This window comes from Manis pentadactyla, chromosome 16, assembly GCF_030020395.1.
Source record: "Manis pentadactyla isolate mManPen7 chromosome 16, mManPen7.hap1, whole genome shotgun sequence".
Lineage (NCBI taxonomy): Eukaryota > Metazoa > Chordata > Mammalia > Pholidota > Manidae > Manis > Manis pentadactyla.
Genome location: NC_080034.1, coordinates 26105800 through 26120035, shown reverse-complemented (window position 1 = coordinate 26120035; position 14236 = coordinate 26105800). Strand labels below are relative to the sequence as shown.

Below are 14236 nucleotides of genomic sequence, written 5' to 3'. Positions count from 1 at the left end.
TACTCTGGGGGCTCCTCCGCCGCCAGCAGCGCTGATCTACGGGAGGCTGGGGCTGTTAACGGCGGTGTCGGCGTCCCTACTGCGCAGGCGCCTCGGGAAGACCTCTGCCTCGCGCGTTCCCCTTCGGGTCTCCCTCGCCTTCAGTGCCCACGATTGCCGGGTTCCGCGAGCGCGGGGTTCCGCGCACTGAAAAGAAGCGGAGGCCGTAGCGGGTGAGTGCGAGCCTCGCGCGCCGGCAGTCCAGGAGGGAGATGACACCCCCCCCCTCAGTTCACTAAGGGCTTTAAGAATAGCAGTGGTGAGAAAACCGCCCCCACCAAACACACACATACACCCGTGGGGCGCTGGCGGGGACGCCCGCCGAGGGGCCCAGTCGGGGAGATCGCCGGCCGAGGGGCAGGTGGGGGGCGGTGCGGGAGGAGGGAAGACAGTTCAGCAGATGGGTTTGGCCTGGGGAGGGCTGTGCTGTGAAGGGTGAGGAGAGGGGAGGGCGCTGAACAGCAGGGGCAAGGGTGGAAGTGGGGGCACAGCTCCCGGGGTTGGCGGCATCGACGCACAGCGGAATATCAGATTCGTTTACGCTAATTATATAATTACATTTAAAAGCTAATTTCCTAACCAAGCAATGAAGGTGACATGTAAGTGGTTTTATTGGCCGGACAGTGTGTTAAGCACTTTACAAATACACTTCCTTTTTTCTGCACCAACAACTCTATGAGATGGTAGTGTCTCATTGTACAGAGGAAAGTCTGGCTCAGAGAAGTTAAGTGACTTGTTGAAGATTTTCCAGCTAGTGACAGGCAGAATCCAGGTTATACCAAGTTTGACTCCGGCAGGGTTTTGCTTAACCAACCAGGCGATCCGGTGGATTTAAGCCAGATGAAAACTTGCCAAGTGTTTAGGAAATCAACTGCTCTTTTTTAGTATGGTTTACTTTTCTTCCTTTTTTTGCTGGCTATTTTAAGGAAATTAAGTTAAATTTTATCTCCTTCTTGCTTTTGAGTTAGTTACAAAGTATAATTTGCGGGATGTTCTGATGAAAACACAAGAAGTACATGAGGGGTGGCATTTAGTTATGTGGAAAGTAAGATAAATACAGTTGCTTTGAAGATACTTGCTAGAAAATTATGTGTGCATTGAGAAATTGGAGAATAATTTAGAATCCTAGGATTTTTTAAAATTAAGGTATTATTGATATACACTCTATGAAGGTTTCACGTGAAAAACAATGTGGTCACCACATAGAATCCTAGGATTTTTAAGATCAAGAAAGTCCTTTAGAGAATATTTTTTTCCTTAGAATATTAAGAAACTAGTATTGTAGAGGAAACCACCTATCTACATGCCTAGGCAATAATGATATTTTTATTTTAAAGCTGTTATTAAGGCTGTCATTATAAATAATAGTTGTGAAGTGCTTAGAGTAAGGCTTTTGTATTGTGGAGGAGATGGCATGTTAATAGTGACAAATATCTTTCACCATATCCTGTAACTGTCATATTCTCCCAACTTCACATGGGCTAAGGAAGCCAGTGAGAATTCCCTGACATGCATTCCATCCTGATAAGAAAGTCATCCCAGATGAGGTAGTGTGTTTTGTGTTCGGAATTGAAGAAGACTACCACCACTTCTCATTGCCATTGGGATATTTTGATGTAGTCCAGATGAGTCTGCTTTTTTTTTTTTTGCCGCTTTGATTTTTTTTTTTTTTTTGGTTTGCAAAATTACACAATTTCTACCAATGTTTTGGAATAAAACAATTAGTGATTTTCTTTCCTTAAAAACTACTTAAGAACTTCTCACTGGTATTTTGTTTATAGCTTAACACTCCTTGTTAGAATGAAACAGGGTTCAATTAAGATAGATACAGGCATTACTAATGAAAGATGTGGCAGGAAAAGTTCTGTTCATAGTTTGAAGATTATTACTAGACTTGTACACTTGTTGAGGAACATGAAATTAGTTAAGAGCACAGTGAAACTACTGATTTCTGAGCTTGGCTAATTACTGGACTTCAGCTTTATCATAGGTACAAAGAAGGGATTAGACTAAATTATTTCCGATTATTTTGTAGTTTCACAGTAATATAATCCTGCCTGTCATAGTATAGACTTTTTTCTAACAGAACAGCTTTGTAACTAGAATGGAAAAAAAGAAAGTAAATTTGAGCACCTGTTCTGTTTGTTCATCCCCAATTTACAAACACAGAAGAAGCTGGGAAAAGTTAGATCTGTCCACAATTGTGAGCTCAAATTCTGAATCCTCTGGATTTCAGACCTCACAATCTTTCCACTTTGTCTGTCCTAAGCCTGGGGACAAGGATCCTAGCAGTGTGCTAACGGACTGTGGAACCCTAGCAGAAACAGCACGTGTACCTTGAGCATCTTCTTCACTCAAGATTTGGGGAAGAAAGGTTTTGATTTGTATGTTGTATTTTGTGAGAAAAGAGCAGAAACAGGTTTTCATTTGCATACAGAGGTGATGTGAACATTTTCATGTTAAAACATGAATATATATGGATATACTATAGATTACAAATTTTACACAATTTTTGAGGTAAAATGAGACATCATAAATGTTTCCTGTTTTGTAGCCAGGCATTTCAAATACTTTTAAGATTACAATTTCCTTTCCCTCTACTCTTTTTCTGTTAATAGTTTGTTGAGATATATAATTCATATGTTATCCAATTCACCCACTCAAAATGTACAATTTTATGGAGTCATTCACCTTTCACCGCAGTCATGAAAATCTTTTCATCATCCCAAAAAGGAGCCACATACCCATTAGCATTTACTCCTCATTTCTCCCCAACCCTGTGCCTCAGGCAACTACTGATGTACTTTCCATCTCTACAGATTTGCCTGTTCTAGGCATTCATCTCATTAGAATCATATAATAGATCTCTTGTGACCGTCTTCTTTCCCTTATGTAATATTTCAAGTTATATCCAAGCTGTAGCATATATTAGCCCTTCATTCCTTTTTGTTGCCTAATAATATTCCATTGTGTGTCTGTACCACATGTTATTTATCCATTGATCATTTGATGGACATTTGAATTGTTTCCATTTCTTGACTCTTACAAATACTGCTGTGAACATTTGTGTACAAGTTTTAGTGTGGTCATAGGTTTTCATCTCTCTCGGGCATACCTAATGGTAGACTTTCTGGGTCATAGGGTAACTCTGTTTAAACTTTGAAAGAACTGCCAGAGTGTTTTCCAAGTGGCTGTACCATTGTACATTCTCACTAGCAGTGTATAAAGGTTCTGATTTCTCTATCCTTGCTAATGCTTGTTGTTATCTGGCTGTTTGATTTTGTCCATTCTCGTGGGAATGAAGAGGTATTTCAATGTGGTTTTGATTAGCATTTCTCTGATGACTAATGTTATTGAGCATCTTTTCATGTGCTTATTTACCATCTCTATATCTTTGGAGAAATATCTTTTGAGATCTGTTGTTCATTTTTTAATTGGATTATTTGACTTTTTATTATTGTTACAGTTCTTCGTATATTCTAGGTACAAATTCCTTATCAGGTATATGATTTGCAAATATTTTCTCCCATCCTGTGGGTTGTCCTTTCTCTTGCTTCGTGGTATTCTTTGGAGCGCAAAAGTTTTTAATTTCAGTGGAGTCCAGTTTATTTATTTCTTTTTTTTGGTCATTTGTGCTTTTGGTGCTGTATCTCAAAAGGCTTTATCTAACCCAAGGTCATGAGGATTTACTTCTGTATTTTCCTCAAAGACTCTATAGTTTTAGTTCTTAATTTTGGTATTTGATCCATTTTGAGTTAATCTTCTGTGTAGACAGGGGCACTCTGAACTTTTTGTTTTTTTAATTAGGGGCGTGTCATGAGCAGAGCTATGCCCATGAAGGTTTAAGTTGGGAGCAGATATTGGGTGAGAAAGGGGAAGGCAGTTGAGATAGGAAGGTCAGCTAAAAGATAAAAGTGCTCAGAACAGGAGGTATTCGGGACTTCAAGAAGTACAACAGCAGAGATGAAAAAGAATGGGTAGCTGTTAAAAATTCTTGTTAAAAATACAGGTTCCTGGCCTCTGCTATAGACTGACCAAATCAAAATGTCCTAGGTGTAGAAACTGGTCAGCTGCACTTTTAACAAATTTCCCTCAGTGAATCTGATGTCTGCTCAGCTACAGTAGATGATATGAAGATAGAATTGGCCAGGCTGGCAACTGATGGTGTACTCAGGACATCTCGGTATGAGAGCATAGTAAAGCTGTATTAAAGGATTAGAAAACTAAGGAAAGGGAGAAGGTTTGGGGGTGCACAGAATGCATTCAGTTTGACATGAATTAGATTTGACTTGCCAGCAGAATCATTTGTGCAGTAGGATTGGTTGAGAATGTAGATTGGTCACTCAGGGCAAGAGCAGTGCAGTAAAGAATGTTGGTTTTTCTCTAAGAGATTTATGAATATCTAGGAAACTGTGCCACTGATTTGCTGTTTTAGTCTTCTTTTTATTGGAAACAAATATTTGGGTATGAGAAAGTAGCTGTACTCAGAAAGAAACCAGGAATTGCTGATCAGTCCAAGCTTTCATGGAGACCTGTGTGTGCCTTCCACACAGGTTCTAAGACTTTTGGAACCAAGGGCAGCAGCCTGCATCACATTCTCTGTATAAACTATAGGTCAAAAGCACCAAATACTGAGTGGAAAGAGACATACTGCTATCTAGTTTCTTGGTAGCTAAAATTGATGAGATATGACTGGGCTGTGTCTGTGCAAGTATGTCTGTTGTAGAACAGAGAATTGTTACTCTTTTCTTCGAAGAGGTGGTTTTATTTTGTTAATCTTGTTTGGGGTTTCATGGATAGTGCCAGCAACAGGTGATCCATGCACACACTCAGAAGGCAGCTCATCTCTGGGTAAAATATTAGAGATTTTTCCAGACCCAGAGATCCTACCACAGGATTCTGTGGCTTTGTTCTTCAAACTTTGAGGTCCCTGGTTTTCCAGAAGGCCATAACTTTAATCAGTGAGTATTTGAATGACTACCTCATACATAGATCATCTAGGTAGTGTGTTTGAAAGAAAGTCTCTACCTTCAAGTGTTCGCTATCTGGTTGGGAAAAAGAACACAAAGTAACTCATGAACTCTCATTATGTTGGGTAGCTCGCTGCTGCCATGCCCAGGATCTGTAGGTGCCCTTGGTGCCAGACCGTGGCCCTTAACTCTGAAACAATGAATTCACTCACCTGACTCTGAACACCTCACATCCTTGCAACTTTCACTGAACATTACTTTTAAAACAGCTTTTTTTTAAAACTTCATCAGAACCTCTCATCCAAAAACCTCTCTACTTCTTGCACCTGTATCAGTTTAAAGGTTAGATGCTGCACCTCAGCATTCCAGCCACTCTTTAGTCAGTATCTTCAACTTCTTTTGTCTTGTTGCAGTTTCTGGCAGAATCTCAGGCTCAGGAAGCTGCCTGTTTTGTTCATGCCTGTGCCAGGGCCACTGAACTGCTAGGAACAACCAGTCAGTAGTGTCACTCTAAAAATATACGGCACCTGATGTCCACAATGACCACAAGTCCTTACTGTTGCCTTGTACTCTCTGCCATTTGCCACATTGGCCATTTTGGCCATTCTCTATCTCAAATTGCCAAACTTTTTACCTACTCCCTCTGGGTAGGTGACCCTATGTCTTTCAAAACAGAGAATGCAACTCCCTTCACTTCCAGCCCGCAAACGTCTAGCTTGCCTTGCCTTCGCTCCTTTGCTCCTGTTTGTAATGGAAGCGGTTTCCTGCTCATCCAAAGGGAGTCATTCTGCCCAAATCACATAGCCTGTGTTCTTTGGGGCCAATGAAGATGGTAGCTGAAGGTAGGGGGACTTATTAGGGGAAAGCTGTTTTTTTAAAACCAGTGGATTCTTAAAAATGAACAAAAAGTCAGGGAGATCTCTGAGCCTGGGGTGTTTGGTAGAATGGTTATGTCTTTGATAGTAAAAGGGAAGTTTAAGAAGGATGTGGTGATGAAATTCATTTCAACAGCTACTGGATTTCTTTGGAAGTCACCGTAGCAGTCAAGTTCCTGTAGGCTTTGTCTGTCAGCCTTATTTGAATATTGGGCAGGAACAGATCGAGGTAGGACCCTTCTCTTAATAATATTAATTTCTTATTCCCCTTTTTTTTATGGCAGTGTTTTCAACAAGAACTGGTGATGAGCCAGTATGACCCCCCACTACCCATTTCTCTGGACTAAAATGAACTATTGGGTAGCAGTTATTAAGCTATAAAAATAATCTCCCTCTCTGGAGCCTCTCTGAAAGCTTGGTATTATTTTTATTTCATGCCAAAGGATGATTTTTGTTTTTTCATCTGTTTCTTACCAAGCCTTCAGAATAACTGCTGCCCCTACAGAGAAGCAAGGCATCCAAGCAGAAACGTTTATATATGGAGTGTAAGCATGGCCTGCATCCCCTTCAGAGCATGGAGGAGGGAGAGGGCAAGACATATGTAAACAGGAAGTTGGACAAGTAAAGGCAACTTTAATTTTTTCCAATTTTAGCTTTATTCAGTTATCTTTAAATGACATCATGTAATTTTTAAGTCGATATAGGTAAAGCCAGTATATAAAACCTTTACAGACATTGACTCTCTTCTCCTGATGGCTAAGCTTTTGAAACCTAATCCAACTCAAATAATATAACTACTTACAAATTGTGTTTTTTGTTTTAGGAACCCTGATCGCTCTCCTTCAACAGGTTCATTATGAAGCTATTAGTAATACTTGTATTTGCTGGACTTTTAACTGGTTGTAGAAGTAACTCTTCCTATAGTTTGCCACCCAAGTTACTACTGGTGTCCTTTGATGGCTTCAGAGCTGACTATCTACAGAACTATGAATTTCCTCATCTCCAGAATTTTATCAAAGAAGGTGTCTTGGTAGAGCATGTCAACAATGTTTTTATTACAAAAACATTTCCAAACCACTACAGTATTGTAACAGGCTTGTATGAAGAAAGCCACGGCATTGTGGCTAATTCCATGTATGATGTCATCACAAAGAAACACTTTTCTGACTTTGATGACAAGGATCCTTTTTGGTGGAATGAGGCAGTACCTATTTGGGTGACCAATCAGCTTCAGGAAAACAGATCCAGTGCTGCTGCTATGTGGCCTGGTACTGACGTACCCATACACAATATCACACCATCCTACTTTATGAATTATAGCTCCTCCGTGTCATTTAAGGAGAGACTAAATAATATTACCATGTGGCTGAGCAATTCAAACCCACCAGTCACCTTTGCAACACTCTATTGGGAAGAACCGGATGCAAGTGGCCACAAATACGGACCCGAAGATAAAGAAAATATGCACAGAGTGTTGAAAGGAATAGATGACCTTATTGGCGAGCTAGTCCACAAACTCAAGGTGTTAGGATTGTGGGAAAGTCTTAATGTGATAATTACAAGTGATCATGGGATGACCCAGTGTTCCAAGGACAGGCTGATAAACTTGGATCTCTGCATTGATCATTCCAAATACATTCTTATAGATTTGAGCCCAGTTGCCGCAGTACTTCCCAAAATAAGTAAGTAAACTTTTAGCCAAGGGTAATTGAATGGTGTAGTTGATTGAAGAGGGAGGGTTTTGTGAAAGAATGCTTTCTGTAGTTCAGGCCGTATGCTCTTACACTTACTCAGAGTGGGGTTATATGTTTTCTCCCTAATTTACCAGTTTCTAAGCAATTAGCTTACGTTGTAGGTTCAATGTGATTCTTTCTTTATTCACAGTAATGGAAAAAGAAAGTTTTTATCTTTAAAAGACATCTTGGATTTTTGTGTGAGATAAACCTTTTGTCTGTTGATCTTAGAATTCGTTATTAGTAGTAATAATGTAATTAGTTTATATTTACTTAGAAACCTAGACGTGTCCTCTTTGTATAAAAGTCCATCAGGGATGATCACTAAATGAAAGATATATGAATGCTTAAAAGGGGTGTGTGTGTATTAGTCCCCAGCCCTGTCACATAATTATCATTGCTTTTTTTTTTCAAGAGTTTAAAGTTATTTGATAGATGACATTGTTCAGGATTTATTTCCTGTTAATTCTAGGTAGAAATATTTTTTTCCTGATTAATCAACCATGACTTTTTTCCTTTGCTATTTTCCTTTTTCTTCTAGATAGAACAGAGGTTTATAACAAACTAAAAAACTGTAGCTCTCACATGAATGTTTATCTCAAGGAAGACATTCCTGCCAGATTTCATTACCAACATAATGAGCGAATTCAGCCTATTATTTTGGTTGCTGATGAAGGCTGGACAATTGTTCAAAATAAATCATCACCAAAATGTAAGTATTTATTTAGGATACTTCTGTTGTAGCCTAGAAATAAATCACACATTGTGACATTGTTCTGTTAACAGAGCATTTTGATTTAGAGATGTTGACACAGTATAATTGGTTCAGTTTCCAAGTAGTAATTGCCAGGTCTTCATTTGATTCTCAGGTTTTTATTTGATAGCCATTTTACAGTAACCACAATTTCACCCTTAGATTAGAAGGTTGGATGACCTGAAGGATCAAGGTGTGATTTTACTTTCTTACCAAAACTGCTATTGTCAGTAACTTGGTTCTCATGATTTGTAGAAAATGTGAGAGAAGAAACAAAGAAAATAAAAGAGAAGTAAAGAAACAAAGTAAAAGGGGAGACATTAGCTAGTTCAAATTCTTATTTTTTTGTATCAAAAAAATTTTGTCCAAGTAACCCTAAGTCTTTCCCCAATCATGAAATCACTTAGCTGAATGCTATTGCTATTTAGGACACGGGGCAAAAGGAAAATCTCTCCTAAAACAGAGGAAATGTATAGGGAAGAGTTGTAGTTTTTCCCTGAACTGAAGCTCACTTATCCATATGTTAAATTCAATTTGAATACTTAAAAAAAATTGACTTTGTAGTTCTTAGCAGAGATCAGAAATTTTTTTCTGTAAAAGGCCAGATAGTAACTATTTTCAGCTTTGTGGGCTAGCTGGTCTCTTCCTCAGGTACTCAATTCTGCCTTTATTGTGAAAAAGCAGCCATACACAATATGTAAACAAATTGACAAGGCAGGGTTCCAGTGAAACTTTGTTTACAGAAACAGGTGGAGGGCTGAATTTGTCCAGGGGCCATATTCTGCAGATCCCTGATCTACAGAAGTTCAAAAAGCATCAGACAAGGATAAAACTAAGGGTCAATGGAATTTATATATTACATATATTTAGATTATATACTCATTATTGAAAACTTGGAAAATATATAAAAGTTTAGAAAACAGAACCAAAGTTATCAATAATCCCTTAGTACAGATAAATGTTAATTGTGGGAGTTTTCCCCCTTCTAATTTTTTTCTTTATATACACAGGTATTTTTTACATTATTGAAATTATGATGTCTAGATAGTGCTATATTCTTCTTTTTATTGTATTGGTCACATGTATCATTTTTATTATGAAATATTTCAGACGTACAATGAATATAACAAACACCAATATACTTATCACCCAGTTACTTGTACTTCATATGAAAATAGGAGCTTATTAAATGCAACTGATCTAATTAAAAGTCAATATTTGTTAAAACTAAGCTAGAAATTGAGAATCTGGCATTGGGATATATCGGAAACCATAGTGTTTATTGAGTTAGACTTTTACTAGAATTATAAGTTGGACTCATCTGGCTAAGATTTCACAATCTCTTCTGTAATATTCTCAGTTATCTGACCCTTCAGATGTTGAGGTGTTCATCAACTGTCAATAAACTAGTATATTATATAATCCTATTTCTTATCATGGATACGGTTGGCATAGATAAGGCTGCAGATTCAGTTCCTCTCCATTCACCAGCTCCACTCACTTCTGCTCTCCCCAGTACTTAGGACCCTCAGCCTGATCACTCTCGTTTTTTTCAAACTACAGTGCTGTTTGCCAAGCTTTTGCAAACAGTGCTGGAGATTGGCAAGTGAAACAAGTGGGCTAGGACTGCAAGATTAAGTACATCAGATTGAGAAATAGTTTTAAATCCTGAGGTCATGACTGTGAAAAGTGTGTGTGTGTGTGTGTGTGAGAGAGAGAGAGAGAGAGAGAGAGAGAGAGAAATAGGGGACGTGGCTGGGTTGAGGAAATAGAAAAAATTTAATTTCTGGCCCCTGTCTGGTCCAGCTAGTCAGAATCTTAATGAATGGGATTACAGTAGCAATAATCTAGTATATTTATGCTAAAAGTAAGTTATTTTATAATAAAAAGACTTATCTCATTTGCTAACATCATTTTGTTCTTTTTCAGTAGGTGACCATGGTTATGATAATTCTTTGCCTACTATGCATCCATTTCTGGCTGCCCGTGGACCTGCATTTCACAAAGGCTACAAACACAGCACAGTTAACATTGTGGATATTTATCCAATGATGTGCCACATCCTGGGATTAAAACCACATCCCAATAATGGAACCTTCAGTCATACTAAGTGTCTGTTAGTTGATCAGTGGTGCATTAATCTTCCAGAAGCTATTGGAATTGTTATTGGTGCACTCTTGGTCTTAACCACTCTAACGTGCCTCATAATAATCATGCAGAATAGACTATCTGTACCCCATCCGTTTTCTAGACTTCAGCTACAAGACGATGATGATGATCCTTTAATTGGGTAATGTGCTGGGGTTTATACAGTGTCTTTGATTAGTCACAAAACAAGGATATACCTAAAGAGTGGTGTCCAAACTATTTGAAAGTATACACTGGAAGTCAAAGAACTTAGACCAAGCATGCCAAAATTATTTTGTTTTGTTTTTCTTTGTGTTTTGGTGCATTAGCTAAAACAGAAAAGCCCTGACCCCATTAAAAACTGTAGTAAATCATTAGTTAATACCAACTGTTTCTTTAAGTAGAAATATTTTTTAAACAGAATATGCCTCTGCCTTTTTTTTTTTTGCAATGAAGATTTGACACATCTTTGAATGAAAAAATACCAAAATTTAGTAGGCATGCTTTTCTAATTAGTTTTTGTATTTGTAAATGAAACATAAATTCTGTGCAATTAAGTGGATTTTGAGTATCAGGGAGGAAAAGTTTCCTGTATTTTTATATTTACCTTTAATAGAGTTTGTATCCCAAGTAAAACCCTTGACATAGGAAATTCTCTGATGGTTAATAAAATCAGCTAACCATACAGAACAATTCTAGTATTCTAAGAAATGATTCTAAGAAAAGCTATTAAAAAATTAAAGACCATGTGACACAAAGCCAGTCCTCATCCTTGTGTCAAGACCTTTGCACTTTTTGAAATCTTGAGTTACATCTTTTGAAGATTATTGCTAGTAAGAAAATAGAGAAAAGTGCTTTTCTCTATTTGTGCTTACTGCCTTTGTGTCAGTTACATAGTTGTATGTGTGCACAAGTGTATGTGTGTGTATAGGTGTGCAGACTCCATGCAACTTACAGGAGGTCAGAAGTAGCCTGGACTGTAGGCAGGCTTCTCCATTCCCATGGAACACAGCTTTCAGGAGAGGTTGTATTTGCACATCATATTTGTTTACTTTCTTCTAACTCAAGTTCTCTAACAAGTTAAAAATAATAATTTTAAAAGTTATAATTATGTACCATTTTTAACTTTCATGTTGTTTATTGTAATGCAAGGTATCCAAGTGCTGCAGAAAAACGTATGACCTCAATACAAATCTGGTTCTGAATGGTTTAGAATGAGGGAGATTTTTATATTTACCTTTAGGACTTTTACGCCTTACTTTTTAGGCAATAGTTTAAAAACTTCAGATGGAATTTAGTATCTTTGATCTTTTATGTTATTCATATGTTAAGTGGCAGAATAAGCTTTAGCACTTGGTTCACATTCTGTTGCCTGCTTTTTTCTCCAATATTTGGGTCAAAGAAATAATCACATGCTGCTCTTCATTTTTAAACATACTTGTTCAGAGCCAAGGATTACTTGTGAGGAACTGTCATCCTACCTTTCTTTGCTAGGTGGTACCTTCTAATAATAAATGTTAATATGAAGAAACTGAGTTGTGGCAAACTAGATTTTATCTATTAAAGGAAAAACTGGGTTCAAGACCTTCAGCATCTGAGTCAAGCAATTAATACTAATAATGTGATCTCTAAAGTTTTGACAAGGTAACAAACTAGGTACCGGTTTTACAGATACAAAAATTGTCTACAGTATATATGAAGCCCACTTAAATGTTGACTATTTGTGATGGTAAAGAACTGTAGTGCAAGTCATCACATAAAACTCATCCTATTTGGTCACTGCTCATTTCCTGATCCTGGTGTTTGGTGCCTATTTGTATTTGGGGGTCTTGAGAAAGTATTTTTACATCCTGCATAAATACCTATGCTACTGGTCGTGAGTGGACTATAATAAGAACAGCATAGTAAATACAACCAGTAGAACTAATTGTACTTTCTACAAATACTATTTCTCATTTTCCCCCTCATATTAAAGTTATCCTAAAGGTTAAGAGTTGATCTGAACGAAATAGTATAAAAATTTCTACATCAATTTCTACTAATAAAAAGAACATCACACTTAAAGCAGTGGGCATTTTTTTGAAGCCTGAAATGTAACAGCGTATTTTATACTAATTGAGTAGAATTTGGTCCTTGCAATGGTGTTAGTGACTGCATTAGCTTTATTGGTGGTTGTGAGTTTCAATAATCTATACATGGCATCCAACCTGTGAGTGGATTTCATATAGGATGGAATAGGAAGGGATGCCCTATCAGTGTCTTAGTTCTTTGAAAAGACATTTACCTATTTGTCTTTTCACTCCATTCTCAAAACATTCACTTTAATTAAAATTGTGAATTTTAAATGTATATATTGATGGGACAAGAACAGTACTTATTTAATCAGAAGTTTATGTATTATATTGAACTTTGTGTTAATTCATTTGTATCTTAAAGAAATTATCACTGTTAAAACCAATGATCCTTCTAATTCACTGGGAAAATCTTTTAGAAAAAGTTAGCCTTTCGTATTAAGGTTTGGTGTGTATTTTGTTAGATTCACTAATATGCTGCTGTTTTCTGGGTTATACAAAGTACTTGGCTCCAGGAGACATTTAACTGTTTAGGACAACAGTAGTCAAGGTAATAGGAAAACTTTTTATTAAATATTTTCTGTTAATTTAGTGAATTCAGAATAAGCACATTTACTTACTTATTATAGGGACAGTTCTGCTACATAATTATAAAATGCAAGTTTTTTTGGTAAAAAGCAATAGAATAAAAATTATTTCAATGTTCTGTACTATAGGCTTTGTGTGATTATTCCATTAAGCTTGTTAAAAGAATTTAAAGATAAATTTTTGGAAAATTAAAGAATTAAAAATGCCTCGTCATTGTTCTAGGGTGTCTCCCTTTCTTGCCCCTATCTGATAAGCTTTAAGGATGATGGCATTTAATTCCTTTTATTTGAAGGGTTTTACATGTGAATACATAAAACTACAAATGAACAAAAAAGATGAGATGGAAAGTGTATGTTTACTGTCAGTCCTTAAAATTGTGTAAATAAAATGATAGGATTGTGTTTTAAAGAACTCTGTTATGTAGTGCCTTAAAGCAAAATATATTGACTATATTGTTTGAATCACAGTTACTGACTTTGCTCGTAATTTTTTTTTAAATTTTATTTTGGTATCATTAATCTACAATTACATGAAGGACATTATGTTTACTAGGCTCCCCCCTTCACCAAGTCCCCCCCACATCCCTGTTCACAGTCACTGTCCACCAACATAGTAAGATGCTGTAAAATCACTACTTGTCTTCTCTGTGTTGCACAGCCCTCCCCGTGCCCCCCCAAAATATACATGCTAATCGTAAGGCCCCTTTTCTTTTTTTCCCGCCGTTATCCGTCCCTTCCCACCCGTCCTCCCCAGTCCCTTTCCCTTTGGTGACTATTAGTCCATTCTTGGGTTCTCTGAGTCTGCTGCTGTTTTGTTCCTTCAGTTTTCTTTTGTTCTTATACTCCACAGATGAGTGAAATCATTTGGTATTTGTCTTTCTCCGCCTGGCTTATTTCACTGAGCATAATACCCTCCAGCTCCATCCCTGTTGTTGCGAATGGTAGGATTTGTTTTTTTCTTATGGCTGAATAATATTCCATTGTGTATATGTACCACATCTTCTTTATCCATTCATCTACTGATGGACATTTAGGTTGCTTCCATATCTTGGCTATTGTAAATAGTGCAGCGATAAACA

The 14236-nt window shown here is 37.3% G+C and overlaps 1 protein-coding gene across 1 annotated transcript; it reads left to right on the top strand.

Annotated features, from left to right (window-relative positions):
• The first annotated feature begins 32 nt into the window (after positions 1–32).
• Positions 33–13561, top strand: ENPP4 (ectonucleotide pyrophosphatase/phosphodiesterase 4). The gene is made up of 4 exons (XM_036927403.2): positions 33–212; positions 6708–7566; positions 8159–8329; positions 10301–13561. The coding sequence occupies exons 2-4, from the start codon at positions 6741–6743 to the stop codon at positions 10663–10665; spliced, it is 1362 nt and encodes a 453-aa protein (XP_036783298.1). The 5' UTR covers positions 33–212; positions 6708–6740; the 3' UTR covers positions 10666–13561.
• Positions 13562–14236: the final 675 nt, after the last annotated feature.